Source organism: Medicago sativa, chromosome 4 (assembly GCF_051527215.1).
Source record: "Medicago sativa cultivar Bolivia chromosome 4, Bolivia_mono, whole genome shotgun sequence".
Taxonomy (NCBI): domain Eukaryota; kingdom Viridiplantae; phylum Streptophyta; class Magnoliopsida; order Fabales; family Fabaceae; genus Medicago; species Medicago sativa.
The window spans coordinates 9,915,564-9,934,554 of NC_140752.1; the positions used below are offsets into that span (position 1 = coordinate 9,915,564).

The 18,991-nt window shown below is 35.7% G+C and overlaps 3 protein-coding genes and 1 pseudogene across 3 annotated transcripts; 1 reads left to right on the forward strand and 3 right to left on the reverse strand.

Annotated features, from left to right (window-relative positions):
• Nucleotides 1–840: 840 nt before the first annotated feature.
• LOC146926156 (uncharacterized) lies at nucleotides 841–1,788 on the forward strand. The gene has a single exon (XM_085758529.1). It carries the CDS (start codon nucleotides 1,246–1,248, stop codon nucleotides 1,612–1,614), a length of 369 nt encoding a protein of 122 aa, XP_085614655.1. The 5' UTR covers nucleotides 841–1,245; the 3' UTR covers nucleotides 1,615–1,788.
• A 2,205-nt stretch (nucleotides 1,789–3,993) lies between these two features.
• On the reverse strand, nucleotides 3,994–7,717 carry LOC146926157 (glyoxylate/hydroxypyruvate/pyruvate reductase 2KGR-like). The gene is made up of 2 exons (XM_085758528.1): nucleotides 6,540–7,717; nucleotides 3,994–4,959 (listed from the first exon to the last, which is right to left on the reverse strand). The coding sequence occupies exons 1-2, from the start codon at nucleotides 6,960–6,962 to the stop codon at nucleotides 4,441–4,443; spliced, it is 942 nt and encodes a 313-aa protein (XP_085614654.1). The 5' UTR covers nucleotides 6,963–7,717; the 3' UTR covers nucleotides 3,994–4,440.
• A 2,312-nt stretch (nucleotides 7,718–10,029) lies between these two features.
• Nucleotides 10,030–14,968, reverse strand: LOC146926158 (glyoxylate/hydroxypyruvate/pyruvate reductase 2KGR-like; annotated as a pseudogene).
• Nucleotides 14,969–15,588: 620 nt separating this feature from the next.
• Nucleotides 15,589–18,774, reverse strand: LOC146926159 (glyoxylate/hydroxypyruvate/pyruvate reductase 2KGR-like). Its single transcript, XM_085758527.1, has 2 exons — nucleotides 18,290–18,774; nucleotides 15,589–16,342 (listed from the first exon to the last, which is right to left on the reverse strand). The coding sequence occupies exons 1-2, from the start codon at nucleotides 18,713–18,715 to the stop codon at nucleotides 15,824–15,826; spliced, it is 945 nt and encodes a 314-aa protein (XP_085614653.1). The 5' UTR covers nucleotides 18,716–18,774; the 3' UTR covers nucleotides 15,589–15,823.
• Between the last annotated feature and the right edge of the window lie 217 nt (nucleotides 18,775–18,991).

Sequence of the window (18,991 nt, forward strand, 5' to 3'; positions counted from 1 at the left end):
CATTGTCATATATCATTTACTATTTATGCATCTCAGAAAAATTGTTCATTGAATATTTGAAAGCGTCGTTATCATAGAAAATCATTTTTCACTTAAGTGAAATATAAATCCATAATTGCAACATTTTATTTCTTTATTTTAAATGAATTAGAAGTTGATTATAATAAAGGAAACAAATAATAATAATAAATAAATTATATTAAACTCAAATAATAATAAAATGTATTGAAATTCATAATTGAAATTGTCATATTTTTAAATAAGAGAAACTCACACCGCATTATAAACTTATCCCTTTATAAACTCTAGAAGATAAAGGAAACACTTATTATTATATTTTATTAGTTACTACAACATGTAGTCGGTTCTTGGATCAGATACCGAATTTTCAAAAAATAAAATAAATACGCCATACATCAAAGCTTTATTATATGCCCTAATAGTTTCTTTATATGTCAAATGAGTAAGACAATATAATGTGATTTGTGTTTGTCAATTATGTAACACCTTTTGGTAGTTTGGTACCATAGATAAATAAAAAGGTTTGTCTTTATTATATCAGCAACGCTATACATCACAAATCAATTTTAATAAAAACATGTGTCCTACTACCAACTAGAAAATCAGTCTCATAACGAATCTAAGCCATCAATATACATTGGGGTGCCTATCAAATTTATTTTTTGGGGTCAAGTAAGATATTACATTCATTCAAATATCTAAAAAGGCAAACATTACACTATGTGTAAATCACTACTCACTATCGGGGTAAAGTACAAAATTAATATATAATCAAACAAATAAAAAATTTAAGCATCGGATTTGCTCCCGACTTGTGCATAAAAAATTCTTTCTAACTACACATATAACCTTTTGGAGACTTTGATATTGTTATGAGTCATAAAAATTAGAAAGTTGTTTTTCTCACTTCAACATTTGCTATGAAACATCAAGAAATTACACCTTTACCCTATCGGCAGTTAACTGCCGCCTGATCTACACTTTAAAAAATTCTACATCGACAATTAACTGCCACGTAGAACAAAACATATCGACAATTAATCGCCGCCGAGTAAGTTTTTTAGCAATTTCAAAAGTGGGAATAGCAACTTTCTAAAAATTAGTATGGGCCAGAAAAAGAAACCCAATAGAAAAGCCCACCAACAGCATCACCGCCTTTAACGGCACTATATCAGGATTCAGTTGAGACAAAAACGGAATCAAAATCAAATCAAAAAAATTCAAATGGAGTCCACCGAGAAACAACCAGGTTTGCTGCAGCAGATTATACCACCGCGTCTAGAAGACGCAGGTCTCGAAGATCCTGCACTTCCACCGGAATCAATCCACGAAGCGTTTCTCAAAGCAGCCGCCGCCGTGAAATCGAGAATATTCACATCCTCCGGCGAAGATGATTGCATCGACGATCCAAAGCCGGCCGGCGAGGATGCTTCAGATGTCGTTGGTGTTATTGAGCCGGAAAACGAGGAGCCGGGAGCTTGTGTTGATGGGTTGCAAGGTTTGGAGAAAGATGATGTGAAGGAAAAGGAAAAAAGTGAAGAAAAGGAGAAGAAGAAAGAGAAGAAACCTATCTTGGTTGGTGGCTATGTTTGAAACGATTTCAAGTAATTTTGTTGTTAGATTATATTAGTACTCTTGTTTTTTGTTTTATAATAATGAATTATGAACTTATTTTAATAAGTTAGGTTAATTTGGTGTATGAATAGGTAAAATCTTTATGCTTTGCATTGTACTACTATGTATGTATATAAAGTTTGTAGTTTTGTATTTGTTTCTATCTATACTATTCATACAATGATTTAGATTATTACAAAAGAGGTGATATAATGTTATATATTAACTAAACTTTAATATCAAGAAATAGTTAGTTATCCGTTAATGAAGGATTTGGATGAGTTTAGCAAAATCAAGGATTGCAGTGGTTCACCGTGATTATGATATTTTCATCGTCAACTTAAACCTGGACCAAGTTTATTAAGTAATATGGTTGATTGGTTGTTGATAAATGACTTGATGGTAAGAGTAGCTAGACTTTTGAATGTGAGTTATGTTGTTCTTCAAGGAGTTAGTCAAACAGAAGTTTGTGATTTGGTGGATGATCATGGTTGCTGTAAGTTGCATAAGATTTACGTATCTTCCTAGCCTCATTTTGGATTGAATTTGTGTCCATGTTCTTCCATTTAATGATGGTGGGGTAAGACACTTATTGTGTCGGAAATAGTTTCGGTGATTTACTGGTATCTTCCTAGCCTTGTTTTTTCCTTTTCTTTTTGCATCGAGTGCCTACTTGTTGCGCAATATGAACTACTCGATAGAATTGAACTTCGTTGTGGATGTTGGTCAGAATGTGCACTTTAGTTTGGCTGTTTTTTTGGATTCAGATGTGATATGTCATGTGGAATTTGAGGAGTAAGTATGTGCATTCTTCGTCTTTTGTTTATCCTACTCGTCATTGGATTGTTGTTTATAGAGCAGAGTTGAACTGCTTTGTTGATATTGGTCAGAATATGCATTTTAATCGGGTTGCAGTTTGGATTCAGACGTGTTACTTGAAACTGGAGGAGTGAGAATGACTGGGCATTCTCTTGCTTGTAGAAAGTATTATGGCATTACTTGAATACTGGGGACATGTTTCAACTTGCTGTTAAGACAGAGCGGAGAACTATAAAGTGGACTCTGCTCTATGGCGGAGTGACTTAAAATTAATAGTGTCATAATTACGAGTCTTAGTGTGGTGTGGAATACTTTTGTGCGGGAACAATGATCATTGGATTCGTGGCTTTTCCAAATTTGTTGGGAGTATCATCTGCCAATACAGCCGTGCTTTATGGTTATTTCGAAGGATTGAGGTTAGCTGAAGAGTAAGTGGGAGGACTATTGTGAAACATACCAGGAAGTTGATGGAAGCCAATTTGGTGGTAAAAGTGGCTTATCATTTTCAGAAAAGTAAACAGATGTGAAGACTCATTGGCTTTGGCTTGCAGGGACATAATTCAGGCTTCTTTGGTGATTTATGATTCTTTCTGCTCAATTAGATCCGTAGCTGATCGCTGGTCTTCTGAGAGTTTTTACTCTATTTTGTTGCTTTATAGTTTCTCTCTTTTCTAATCTCTGACCCCTATGTTATAAAAATACCAGTAACAATATCTTTTATTCATTAGTAAAGCTTCTGCAAATCGAGCAATATTCCACTGCTTTGTCTCGGCGAGTTTAGTCCTCACCATTTGCTGTTTTTGTCTTTGGGGAAAACATGGAAAGTTTGCTAAAAAATGGGCTGTACAACCAGCTTATTAGTACAGTACTAGTAACAAAATTAATGAATGCAAACGTATTAGCCAGCTTAAGTTAGGATAAAAAGACAACAGATTCATGTGTTTTCTGTAGTCTATATTTGTCTTGGTGCAGATTTTCAATTAACATTGAAAACCCAAATTATTTTTAGACACTTCACCCTAACAACATAGTAAGTGGCATTCTTGAAAATCAAATTCTCCTGTGATCAGACTGTATCAGTTCACAAGTCTTAAACATCACCAATCCATGCATTGCCAGTGAATCATCACATACAGCTTTCAGTCCCACCAAATTTGCTTGTGATCGCCAACCCCAAGCTCTACTTCAGCTTTTGAATGTTCATATTTGTTCAGAAATTTTTCCGTTCAATGTAAATGTAAGTAAGAATTGTTGCAATCTGTAGCCAATCTTGAATTTTGGATATTGAAAATCGTATAGACTCGAGAGCCTAATTGCACCTGCACCTAAATCTGCACAATGCATGACAGGAAAAACATGTCCACCAATTATAACATAAATCATGTTAAAATTGTGAATGGTTGTATTTACATTTAAAATGGTTATGAGACTAGTTGTGAAAGAACAACAAAACCATAAACCCGTGTTCCATAAACACCATTTTATTAGTTGAGAAATAAAATTTGATGCCAACATAATAACATAAGCAATTGGCTAATGTTCAGCGAAATCTCAGAGTGATAATCAAATTAAAGATAAACTGACTTATTTTTTACAACAATTGTTGAAGCACCAGTATAATATTTGAAGCGCTCTAGCCAGGAATTGAATTCCAAAGAAAGAACACTTGACTTAAGAACTTAAAATAAGAGAATCTAATCTCTACCAAATCAAGGCGCTATTTAAAGACTTGCTAATAGGCTTAACAGTGACATAACAGACTAACCACCAGACCAATTAACCAACAAACTAACTAATTACTCTAACAACTCATAACTACTTAACTACTCTAATTTCCCTTTATTCTATAATCCTAACACTCTCACAATCATCAATTCCACATCACATAAATCATTAGTTGATGATGTAAATGGAGGCCATTCCATCAAATTTTCTACATCAATGGCCAATCAATCTTATGTAGATAGTTCAATAGAGGCATGTAAATTAAACCAAGGGAGTTAACAATGGCTTTCCAAGAAAATGGGCCTCCAAGTTTCCAAGAACAAGGTCAGCCATGGCAGTTCGAGTTTCTACCGTGCCGCTTCCACAATGAGGTAACAAGACAACATTTTCTAGCGAAAGCAGCTCTTCGGGAACATGAGGCTCGTTTTCAAACACATCGAGTCCAGCTCCACCTAAACGACCATCAAGCAATGCAGAGACCAGCTCTGGCTCATCAACATGCTTACCTCGACCAATGTTAATTAGGAAACCCTTTGGACCAAGTGCATTGATGACCTCCCGGTTGATGATGTGACGGGTTTCCTCTGTAAGAGAGCAGGCAACAAATAGTATGTCGCAGTTGGATGCTAACTCAACAACATTTGGATAGTACTTGTATTTTGACTCCTGCTTTTGAGTTCTAGAATAGTAGGATATTGAACAATTAAAACCTTCAGCTCTCTTGGCAATTGCAGTGCCAATCCTTCCCAGCCCAACAATGCCAACGGTTTTCCCAGAGAACTGCAAGAAGAATACCAGAAGAAAAAAATAATTAATTTCTTGTTGGAAAATGAAAGGGTCGATACTAGATACTACATGATTACACATATAACCAATTTTGATGAGCAGTATGACACAACAATATGATTAAGTTTTCCTTTTCAGAAGAAAAAAATGATGAAGCTCTGCAGACCTTATGACATGATAATAGATCATTGTGTCCAATTTTAAATGAAAGCTTATGAATTGACTGACAGAAGCAATTAAATAGTTGGTTTGTTAAACTCGAGAGTCTGCGCAAACTAGTAGAGCTTTTGTAGCATCAACATGTTTACCAAATATAAAAATAATATTAAAAGAACCTATAAGCGACAAGAGCAGCATCGCAGGGACAAGTTTGTGCAGTGCAGTGATGCTTCATGGGTGAATGGATCGCTAGACAGTAAGCATATACTGGAGGTCATTGGACGATCGTCAAAAAGGGGTGAACAATAGATCAGGTTTTTGGTGGTAGGGTGAATACCAAGATTATCGAATTGAGATTCTAATTGTGAATCGGAAGACCAATTTTCCGAATCGTTAAGTAAATCTTATTATGAATTGTAAGATATATGATGAATAAAAACATGACATATTTAAGCAAATTGAATTCATATCATAGTATCATACGATTCAATGAGATTCACAACTCCCAACTTCATGAGATTCAGCAAATTGAATTAAGATTCACATGCTGAGAGGTCAAAAAGAGATTCACACTCTGATATGTATCAATTGTGTTTGATTTCGTATAGAATCAAGCTCTGAATCGTATGAATCGTAAGATACTGATGACATTGGTGTGAGAAATGACAAAGACAGCTTCATTTTGCGGTGAAGCATTGAGAGGGAACAAAATTGAATCCTACAACAAAATACATGATACTAGTTCCGATGTTGCCTTTTTATCAAAGTCACCCACTTGAGTATAAACTCAAGATTTGAGCAAAAGTGTGTATGAACAAGTACATATAAGGTCAACCGAGTTTGTATACAATTCCACTCATTTTTCCTATGTAGAAAGGTTAACTCATACTTGTGAGTTAGATAACTATGTCGAAGAGTGGAGACAAAGGGACCCTAACACTCTAAAACTTGATATTGCAGCCAAATGCAGACAAATGCAGCGACAACTGTGAATGTGATCCTGTTCCAGAGACCTCTAAATTTTTTATATACAAATGCAGCCACAACTGTGATTGTGATCCTGTTCCAGAGGCCTCTAAATTTTTTATATTACAACTACATTTTTAGTGTATATTATTTCGTTTGACAGTGAGATGATGAAATCAAGGTGAGCTGTTATGATTTTGACAAAAACTACTTTTCGTCAAAATCACCATGCCACCTTGATTTTGCCAAACTCGCCGTCAATTCAAATATACACTTGCTAAGTGAGTTTCTACAATAGTTTCACTTTCACCACTAAAAATCGCAATTCGACCATTAAGCTGATCAAATTTAAAATTGAAATTGAAATTGAAATCATAATTATTCATATCATGTTTTTCACAATATCAAGTTCACAAAAGCAATAGATACTTGGTTAACAGGGTTTTTACCTTAGTGGTCAAATTATAATCACCATGTTTCCAATTCCCATTTCTAACAAATCGATCACATTCACAAATCCTCCTAAGAAGTGAAAGAATCAAACCAATAGCCAAATCAGCAACTTCATCTGTCAAAACATCTGGAGTAATGGTCACATGAATTCCTCTTTCCTTACATTTCTTAACATCGATCTGATCAACACCAACACTGGAGCTTGAAATGATTTCCAGCTTCGGCAATGCATCAATGAGTTCGGAATCGGCGCCGGCGGTTGATCTTCCGACCACTGCACGGATCGAAGCGCCGTGTTGAGTTAAGAACTGTGATTTTTGTGGGTAATCCCAAATGCGGAAGAGATTGTAGCGTTTGTTGAGTTCTTGTTCTAAGTATGGGATTACTTGGGCTACAAGGAGAACATCTATGGATGCCATTAGGGTTAGGGTTTTGAGAAATTGGAGTTACATATAAAGCTTTTCTTGGAAAAACAAAGTTGTTGATTCGGGGAAGACAATGACAATGATTGAATGCGATTGAAAACAACATTATTAACTCCACGTGGGGTGATGATAGCTACATTAATAACAACATTAATGACATGGAGACAAAGACGAGGTTGTTTGTTGAGTTGGTGACTTTTTGGTTTAATAGCAGACCCCACACATCAAAATATTCACATGACTTTTGTCCGAATTTACATTAGTTAGATGTCACTATCAGCCAATTCGAGCACCATGACTATCAAGTGGACTAGTGGAGTATCAAGAAAAAAAGTCTCGTGTCCTCAGTCACTCTTTAATCATTTTGAGTTAGGAAATTATTTTTTAAAAAGTTAAATAGTTTAATTTCTAATGTATTGAATATACAAATTTTAATAAAAAGATACATTTAAGACCTTTAAAAATGTATCAGGGTCACTCGTTAACATTTTTCATCAAGAAATTTATAAGAGACAACGATTTCAAGTTGTGGAAGGTAAATATGCAATCGATCTTGATTCAACAAAAGAGTGCAGAAGCTTTGATAATGTGATGATATGTGGTCAAGATTGGAATTGTTGTATATGACCAAGTTGTTAGGATGGTGGAGTCAAAAACCATCACAGAGCAATTGATTAAGTTCAACAAAATCTTTGATGAATTGATGAACATTGAAGTGAACATCGAGGATGAAGACAATAAAATAATGTACTATAATTGTGCATTATCTATGTCACTCGAGCACTTCAAGGATACTATATTTTATGGTAAAGAAGACATTGTCTCCTTGGAGGAAGTCCAAACGACGTTGAGAACCAATGAGTTAACCAAGTACAAGGACGTGAAGTTAGATGATAGTGGCGAAGGTTTGAATATCTCAAAAGGTAGAGGTGGGAGTTGAGGAAATTGGACAAACTCAAAGAGTGGTGACAAGTCGAAGTACAAATGCTTCAAGTGTGATAAAACCGGTCACTTTACGAAGGATTGTCATAAGTGGAGAGACAAAAGCAACTTCATGCAATTTTTAGTTTTCGTAAAGAGGATTATGAGGATGTGGGGACTGTGGTGGTGTCATGTTGAGAGAAGGAAGAATGAAGTATATCACATTGGGAACAATGACGCACACAAGTTGACCTTCATATATACATGTAGAAATTGTATTCGTCTGGAGATACATTAAGCACTCAACATCATCTAGAGAGGCGATTCTAAGAATACTCAAGATCATTACTGAGAGGCGGTGATAAAAATACTCGGTAAGCTCTTAACGGGAGCAATTTGTTGAATTTTGCATATTACAAGATGAAAGACATGATGAATGTACACATTTGGAAGTTTAGGTTGAGAAAACTAAGCTTGAAGTGGAGTGTCAATGGTGGGAGTAGTAGGAGACAAATGGTGGCACTACAATGACATAATTATGGAGTTCTTGTGTGTTATTATTTAGTTGAGAGCAAAAAAATCTTCAAGAGAACGAGATAGAGGGTGCGTTTGTTTCAGCTTAAAAAAAAAAAAAGATTTTGAGTTACAAGAATCTAGAGATTTTTTTTTTAGAGATTTTTAAAAAAATCTAAAGCTATTTCTGTTTGTTTACTATCATAAAAATCATTTTTTTAAGATTTGAATCTCTTACACTTGAGTTTCTTGTATTTAGAAAAAAAATAGATTTTGGAAAAGCTACTTGAAATAGCTTTTAATTTTGAGGCTATGATTTTTTTAACAAAATGGATTTTTTAAGAATCTAAAACAAACACTGCAAAAATAAAAAAATTGATTTTTTAGTTAAAAAAAAATAGATTTTTTTCAAAAAAATCCAAAACAAACGGGCACAGATTCTGAGGGTTGAATAAGGTATGGAACAACTTAGAGGTAAGTGAAGGTACCTCGGTCTGTCGACTTGAAGGAACTATTAAAGTGTTGTACTTGTATGCAAACCCATCTTCTTGATGAAGGTCCTTATGTCCAATCATTTTGATGCTCTAATCGTAGGAAATATGCAAGGAATCGCGATTTTTGGAATCTAAAAATAAGGGGACTAGGTCGTAGAGAGGTCAGGGACCAGTTAATCTAGTTCCAACATTGCTTCTCCATTTCAATTCCACACTCTCAACTTAATGTGACTCGCAGGGTTGAGCTTGCGGCCATCATTCTGCAACCTACTCCTTTATCGAAAAGGGGTCATGAAGCATCTTTGACAGGCCTAAGCCCAAGGTGGACAAAAGAATTAGTTGGCCAGTCTAACTTGGCGGCTGGCACTGGGGAAGTTGTCCTTCAACGACCGAAAAGAAGGTTACAAGCAGCCTGAGTTGTTTGCTTATTGTTTGGGCTGCCCTCCTCCAACCGTGGAGCGGATTATGGAAACGATCCTCCATGTCAACGTCAATAATTTGACCGACCTAGACCCTGTTGGTCAAGAGGATGCCTTTGTTGAGAACTTCTCTGCGGTCCATTGGATGTTTTCCCTGGCTTGAACGTTCCCTTTCCATTGAAGGGACATTTGCATTTAACATTGGACACACAATTATTTTTAAACATTAACTCTTAACAATTCCAAGAAACTGAGCACTACTTCGTGAGCTATGATAGTGGCTATCATGGACAAGCATTTTAAGATCTTAACTAACTCAACCAATTCAATTGATTAATCTTCAAATAGTTAAATGTCCTCCGGGATCATCATCATTTCAAATTATTCTGGCGTCTGCTACTTTGATCACATTGTGGTCGAAAAATTTCCGGCTACAACATCAGGCATATAGTAGTTCTGACACATTATAGAAAAAACTAAAAACATGTAAACAAAAACCTTAATAATAATGCATGCTGACTATTTAATATTTATGCTATTCACCAATTATAACATATCAATCATGTTGAATAAATTTCTGATTATAACATAACAATTGTTGAAGCACCAATATAGATATCTGAATTCTGAAGCTCTCATAATTATCAATTCCATATCACAAGAATCATTAATTGATGATGTAACAGAACAAAGGTTATTCCATCAAATTTTCTGGGTCAATGGCCAATCAATCATATGTCCATAGTTCAATAGAGTCATGTAGCTTAAACCAGGGTAGTTAACAGTGGCTTTCCAAGGAAATGAGCCTCTAGAATTGAATTCCAAAGAAAGAACACTTTATTTAAGAAATAATATGGAATAAAAGAGAATCGCCCCTCACAAGTACAATATTCAGAGATACTATTCTCTACCAAATGAAGGCGTTATTTAAAGACTTCCTAATAGGCATAACAGCGACATAACAGACTAACAACCAGACAAACAAACCAACTAACTAACTAATTACTCTAACAACTTATAACTACTTCACTGCTCTAATTTCCTTTTATTCTACGTCAATGGCCAATCAATTTTATGTAGATAGTTCAATAGAGGCATGAAAATTAAACAAAGGGAGTTAACAGTGGCTTTCCGAGGAAATGGGCCTCCAAGTTTCCAAGAACAAGGTCAGCCATGGCAGTTCGAGTTTTTACCGTGCCGCTTCCACAATGAGGTAACAAGACAACATTTTCTAGCGAAAGCAGCTCTTCGGGAACTCGAGGCTCGTTTTCAAACACATCAAGTCCAGTTCCACCCAAACGACCTTCAAGCAATGCAGAGACCAGCTCTGGCTCATCAACATGCTTACCTCGACCAATGTTAATTAGGAAACCCTTCGGACCAAGTGCATTGATGACCTCCCGGTTGATGATGTGATGGGTTTCCTCTGTAAGAGAGCAGACAATAACTAGTATGTCGCAGTTGGGTGCCAACTCAACAACATTTGGATAGTACTTATATTTTGACTCCTGCTTTTGAGTTCTAGAATAGTAACATATTGAACAATTAAAACCTTCAGCTCTCTAGGCAATTTCTGTACCAATCCTTCCCAGCCCAACAATGCCAACAGTTTTCCAAGAGAACTGTAAGGAAAATACCAGATGAAAAAAATAATTAATTTCTTGTTAGAAAGTGAAAGGGTCGGTACTACATACTACATGATTATACATATAACCAATTTTGATGAGCAGTATGACACAACAATATGATTAAGCTTGCCTTTTCAGAAGAAAAAAAATGATGAAGCTTTGCAAACCTTAGGACATGATGATAGATCATTGTGTCCAATTTTAAATGTTTTTCGCCGTTTTCTGAAAGCTTATGAATTGACTAATAGAAGCAATTAAATAGTTGGTTTGTTAAATTTGAGAGTCTGCGCAAACTAGTAGAGCTTTTGTAGCCTCAACATGTTTACCAAATATAAAAATAATATTAAAAGAACCTATAAGTGACAAGAGCAGCATCGCAGGGACAAGTTTGTGCAGAGTGCAGGGATGCTTCATGGGTGAATGGATCACTAGACAGTAAGCATATACTGGAGGTCATTGGACGATCGCCAAAAAGGGGTGAACAATAGATCCGGTTTTTGGTTGTAGGGTGGGCACCAAGATTATCAAATCGAGATTCGAAATGTGAATCGGAAGACCTATTTTCCGAATCGTTAAGTAAATCTTTATTATGAATTGCAAGATATATGATGTATAAAAACATGACATTTTTAAGTAAAAACAAATGACATATTGGCAAAAATATTTAGAAACCAAGTCGCACAACTAGGCCGGTTTCTGGGATGTACCTATGATTGAATTCATATCATAGTATCATATGATTCAATGAGATTCACAACTCCCAACTCCATTGGATTTGGCAAATTGAATTAAGATTCACATGCTGAGTAGTCAAAAAGAGATTCACACTCTGATATGTATCAATTGTGTTTGATTTTGTATCGAATTGATTTTGTATCGAATCAAGATGCGAATCTCATGAATCGTAAGATACTGATGACATTGGTGTGAAAAATGACAAAGACAGCTTCATTTTGCAGTGAAGCATTGAGAGGGAACAAAATTGTAGAAATCCTAAAACGAGAAATACACGATACTAGAAACGATGTTGCCTTTTTTATTCAAAGTCACCCACTTGAGTATAAAAACTCAAGATTCTGAGCAAGAATGTATATGAACTAGTCCATGTAAGTTCAACTGAGTTTGTATACAATTCCACTCATTTTTCCTATGTAGAAAGGTTAACTCATACTTGTGAGTTAGATTTACTTGGTTAATAGGGTTTTACCTTAGAGGTCAAATTGTAGTTACCACGCTTCCAATTCCAATTTCTAACAAATCCATCACATTCACAAATCCTCATAAGAAGTGAAAGAATCAAACCAATAGTAAAATCAGCAAGTTCATCTGTCGAAACATCTGGAGTAATGGTCACACGGATCCCTCTTTCCTTACATTTCTTAACATCGATCTTATCAACACCAACACTCGAGCTTGAAATGATTTCCAGCTACGGCAATGCATCAATGAGTTCGGAATCGACGCGCCATGTTGAATTAAGAATTGTGATTTTTGTGGGAAATCCCAAATGCGATAAAGATTGTAGCTTTTGTTGAGTTCTTGTTCTAAGTATGGGATTACTTGAGCTACAACGAGAACGCTTATGGATTCCATTAGGGTTAGGGTTAGGATTTTAAGAAATCAAGTTACATACTGTAAAGGCTTCGAAAAACAACGTTGTTGATTCCGAATTGACCTGGAGACAAAGACAATGATGGAGTTGATTGAATGCGATAGAAGACAACCAACGTTAATAACAACCAACATTATTGACATGGCCACGTGTCAAGGTTGTTGAGTTATTAGTGACTTTGGTTTGATTGCTATTAATTTTGCGCCAATCATCATACATAATCAAAACAAACCATTAAATGGAGTATCAAGAAATTTACAAGAGACAATGATTTTAGGTTAGGGAAGGTAAATATGCAATAGCTTCAACAAAAGAGTGCAAAAGCTTTGATGGGGTGATGATGTGGCGATGCTTTGGTCAAGATTAGAGTCGTTGTATATGACCAAGTGTTAGGATGATGGAGTCAAAAACTATCACGGAACAATTGATAGAGTTCAACAAAATCTTTGATGATTTGGTGAACATTAAAGTGAAAATTTAGGACGAAGACAAGAGTCTACTATAGTTGTGTCATTGTTGTCAAAATCCCGACTTAAATCCTAAAATTCAGGATTTTGCTACTTTCTTCCCCTTCAACGACTCAAATCCATAGTAGAAACCCAAAACAAGCAAAATCAGTCACAATATTGTGCCTACTATACTCCGAACCTTTATATTGTGGCAAATAGCGGACAAATTCAGTCACAATTGTGCCTGTGATGCCGCTGTGATTACCTCTAAAACTTTTATATTACAGCTGCAGTTGCAAACCATAATTTAAAACAATGTTCCTACTTGAAATATTTTTAGTGTAAGTTTGGATTGAAAGCGAGAATGGTGGAATAACTGCAAGCTGCCATAATTTTGCTAAAACTACAGTTTGAAGTCTCGGCAAAATCACAGTACCGCCTTGATTTTGCCTAACTCAACATCAATCCACACATACACATTTAGTTTACCACAACTACTTTTTCATAATATTAAGAGTCATGACTCACTATACGATCATAAACGCAACAAGACTTGAAACAAAAAGCAATGGTTATTCTTATCAATACTATTAGACCACAATTCTTCACAATATCAAATCCGCAAAAGAAAAGCAACATCAATTTAGGAGCTTGGTTATAGGATACTTTAGCTTTTGCTTTTTGGTGTATATAAAAGGAGCACCATCCCTATAACAAACCACCAAGCATTTTTTCTTAACTCTAATTCTGTCATTGGTCTTTATCAGTCAATAATTAACCATACGACACTATGAGTGCCAAAAATCAGATGGTAAGATTAATCCTTCTATTCAGTAATGCTAAACCATACCGGTTAATGACTGGCCTTCAATTTGCTGAAACATAATTTTGTATGCAAGTGAACTCAATTTTCCTATCTATAAACGTTAGATCATGCTAGTCAACTTGTGAGTTAGATAACCATGATGAAATGAACAGTGGAAATAAAACTTTTAAGTCTTGTAATGCCATTCCAGAGACCTCTAAAACTTTTAATTTGGAACTATGCTCCTACCTATAACATTTTTAGTGCATTTTTGTGGTGACGGTAAGATTGGTTAAATCACCATAAACTACCTTGATTTTCACAAAAGCTACAATAATTTGTGAGTTTCAACAAAATCACGGTGCAACTGTTACCTTGTTAAACTCACCGCCAATCCCAACATACAATCAGCATGTGTGTTTTAATATTGGTTTCACCACTACTGTTTTGACAAAAGCTACAATGGCTTTGGGGTTTCAACAAAATCACGGTGCCACCATAACTTTGTCAAACTACTAGTTTTTCATAATATTATCAAGAATCGGGACACGGCCATGATCATGACAAGACGACGACCGTGATCACGACAAGGCTTAAAACAAAAAACCATGATTAGAAAGTTGGTTATTATGGTTTTACCTTAGTGGTCAACTTATATTTACCATGCTTCCAGTCTCCACTTCTAACAAATCGATCACATTCACAAATCCTCCTAAGAAGTGTAAGCATCAAACCAATAGCCAAATCAGCAACATCGTCAGTCAACACATCAGGAGTATACGTAACACGAATCCCTTTCTCCTTACACTTGTTAAGATCAATCTTGTCAACACCAACGCTGAAGCTCGAAACAATCTCCAGCTTTGGTAGTGCATCAATAAGCTCAGAATCAACGCCGGAGGATCCGCTTCCCACCACCGCACGGATCAACGCGCCATGTTGAGTTAAGAATTGAGATTTTTGCGGGTAATCACATATGCGGAAAAGGTTGTAGCGTTTCTTGAGTTCTTGTTCTAAGTAAGGGAGTACTTGAGCTAGGAGGAGAACATCTATGGATTCCATTAGGGTTAGTGTTTTGAAAAATGGAGTTGCATATGGTTGGGTTTGGTGCTTTTAGTAACTGGTGGAATAAGCAAATGGCCTTTTTATTTTTATAATAACAACAATAATATGCTATGAAAAGAAACCATAAATTGATTTTAACTGTCATGTTTTAGTATTTTTGTTTACATGAGAAAAGTCAAACAAAATAAAAACACAACAAACTAAAGGACATATGATATCAGCTAAGAGGGGCATCCTGCACCTTACTGATTAATTAAATGTTACATTTTGTTAATGAATCATGTTGCTAAGGAACGAACAAATGAATGAAGGTGGTATTCTTATTTTATTCTATCACAAAGTAATGTTTTTCTTTTTTATCTGAAGGAAAAGAAAAGACAACCGAAGAAACTAGGCAACCGGCTATATTAGCAGTAGTATTACTATATTAGCAGCCCCAAATTTAACCAATCAATCTGCACATATCGATGTTGACTAAAGCTATATTGATTCCAAAACAGAGAGTATATGACAATTCTAATATGTATATAAAAAGGGATCAGAATTCACTACACTCGAATACTGGTGCAATCACCGCAGATAAAATATCAACTGTTTCAGAATTTTTATATTTATATCTGACAAACCTGTTCCATACGCACCATATTATTTGTTAGTTGAGCCATAAATTTGAAATGAACATAATAACAAAGTTATTTGAAGTTGAACATGTCATTTCTTGGCTAAAGTTCAACCAAATCATGATTGATATTCAGATTAAGATGTCACATGATTAAGATGAAATGATTTATTCTTTACAACAATTGTTGAAGCACCAATAAAGATATTTGAAGCTCTCACAATCAATCAATTCCATATCCCAGGATTCCTTAATTGATGATGTAACATCAAGTTTTCTGGGTCAATGGCCAATCAATCATATGTCCATAGTTCAATAGAGTCATCTAGCTTAAACCAGGGGAGTTAACAGTGGCTTTCCAAGGAAATGAGCCTCTAGGTTTCCAAGAACAAGGTCAGCCATGGCAGTTCGAGTTTCAACCGTGGCGCTTCCAACATGAGGCAGCAATACAACATTTTCTAGCCCAAATAGCTCCTCAGGAACATGAGGCTCGTTTTCAAACACATCAAGTCCAGCTCCACCCAAACGACCTTCAACGAGTGCAGAGACCAGCTCTGGCTCATCAACATGCTTACCACGGCCGATGTTAATTAGGAAACCCTTTGGACCGAGTGCGTTAATGACCTCCCGGTTGATGATGTGATGGGTTTCCTCTGTAAGAGGGCAGGCAACAACTAGTATATCACAGTTGGATGCAAGCTCAACAACACTTGGATAGTACTTGTATTTTGACTCCTGCTTTTGAGTTCTGGAATAGTAGGATATTGGACAATTAAAACCTTCGGCTCTCTTGGCAATTGCTTCGCCAATCCTTCCCAACCCAATAATGCCGACGGTTTTTCCAGAGAACTGCAAGGAAAATACCAGACAAAAAGAAAATTAATTTCTTGGTTGAAAATGCATGGGTGGAATATTGCATGAAAATACATATATCCGATTTCTTTTGTGGTACAGCTACAGACATATAACCAATTTTAATGAGTATGACAAAATTGTATGATTGAAGCTCCGCAACCCTTAAAACATGATGATAGATCATTGTGTTCAATTTTAAATGTTTTTCACCGTTTTCTGCAAGCTTACAAATTGTAAATATGGAAAAATAAGTGGTTTGTCAAACTCGAGAGGCTATGCAAACAAGTAGAACTTCCGAAGACTCAATAAAAACATGTCCAATTAGATTATTGTGTCATAACGAGAAACAAGTCGAATATCTGCAGATTCGATAAAAATATGTCATTTTTAAAGTGAAAACAAATGTCATAAGGAAAAACATTTAGAAACCAAGTCGTTCAACTCGGCCTGTTTCTGGGATGTACCCACCATGATTCAACTGAGATTCACATCTCCCAACTCCATGAGATTCAGCAAATTGAATTGGGATTCATGATGAGAAGTTCAAAAGAAATTCACACTCTGATATGTATCAAGTGTGTTTGATATCATATTGAATCAAGATGTGAATCGCATGAATCGTAAGATAGTGAGGACACTTGAGTATAAATTTGCGATTCTGATCAAGAGTGTGTATGAACGAGTCCATACAACTTCAATTGAGTTTGCTAAAACGAGGGCTTCTATGAAATCGAACACAACTTTACTATCTAGAAATGTTAACTCATACTTGTCAATTTATGAGTTAGCTAATCATGATGAACAGTAAAGATAAAGGATCCTAATAGAGTAATACTATGCTCTGAACCTTGATATTGCAGCAAAATGAGGACAAGTGCAACCAATGTAGCCACAATTGTGATTGTATTGCCGTTGCAGAGACCTCTAAAACTTATACACTACAATTATAGTTGCGAACCACAATTTCAAACTATGTTCCTTTCCAACCTAAAATATTTATAGTGCATGTTTGGATTGGTGGTAAGATTGATGGAATCAGGACAAACTGCCACGATTTTGACAAAAGCTATAGTAGCTTTGAGTTTCAACAAAATCACATACCACTCAGACTTTTCCAAACTCACCACCAATCCAAACATACAATTGTGTTAGTTGATTGGTATCACCACTACGATTTTGACAAAAGCTACATTAGCTTCAAAGTTTCAACAAAATCACATTGCCACCGTTAACTCATACTTGTAAACTTGTGAGTTAGTGGAGATAAATAATCCTAACAGAGCACTACTATGCTCTGAACCTTGATATTGCAGCAAAATGAGGACAAATGCAACCGATGTAGCCACAATTGTGATTGTATTGCCGTTGTAGAGACCTCTAAAACTTATACACTGCGATTATAGCTGCGAACCGCAATTTCAATCAAACTATATTCCTTTCCTACCTAAAATATTTATACTGCAAGTTTGGATTGGTGCTAAGATTGATGGAATCAGAATGAACTGCCACGATTTTGACAAAAGCTATAGTAACTTGTGAGTTTCGAGTTTCAACAAAATCACATACCACTATGACTTTTCCAAACTCACCACCAATCCAAACATATAATTGTGTTAGAACATTGGTATCACCACTACAATTTTGACAAAAGCTAAATTAGCTATGAAGTTTCAACAAAATACAATGCCACTGTGACTTTGCCAAACTCGCTGCCAATCCAAACATACAATCACCAAGTGTGTTTCTACATTGGTTTCACCACCGCTAATTTTTCACGATCCTAAATATAAAAGAAAAGAATTTTTTTTCTTTTTCCAGATTGATACATCAGTTTTTCAATGAGTCTGAAAAATAATTTTTACTTATATTTAGGACCGCAATACGATCATAATCGCCACAAGACTAAAAATGCAAATCAATTGAGTGGCTATTAGGGTTTACCTTAGTGGTCAACTTATAATCACCACGTTTCCAATTTCCACCTCTAACATATCGATCACATTCACAAATCCTCCTAAGAAGCGTAAGCATCAAACCAATAGCCAAATCAGCAACTTCATCAGTCAACACATCAGGAGTATTCGTCACACGAATCCCTTTCTCCTTACACTTGCCAAGATCAATCTTATCAACACCAACACTGAAGCTCGAAACGATTTCAAGCTTCGGCAGTGCTTCAATGAGTTCGGAATCGGCCCCGGCGAATGCATCTCCAACCACCGCACGAATCGACGCGCCGTGTTGAGTTAAAAGTTGAGATTTTTGTGGGAAATCCCATAAGCGGAAGAGGTTGTAGCGTTTGTTAAGTTCTTGTTCTAAGTATGGGATTACTTGATGAGATACAAGGAGGACGCCAATGGATCCCATAATTAGGGTTAGGGCTTTGAGAAATTGAGTTGCAGAGGGTTCGATTCAGCTACGAGGATGATGATGATTCAGATAAACATTGATTTTTATTACGTTTTTTTTATTTTATTTATGGAAACAGTAAAATGTTTTCTTTCCTGACAAAATGACAAACAATGCCAGAATGGATCACTTTTTTATTTTTTTATTATATATTTTTAAACAAGCTATATTTATTTAAAATCGATAAATACAAATTCAAAATCTCTAGCAACAAACAAAGAATCTATGAACAAA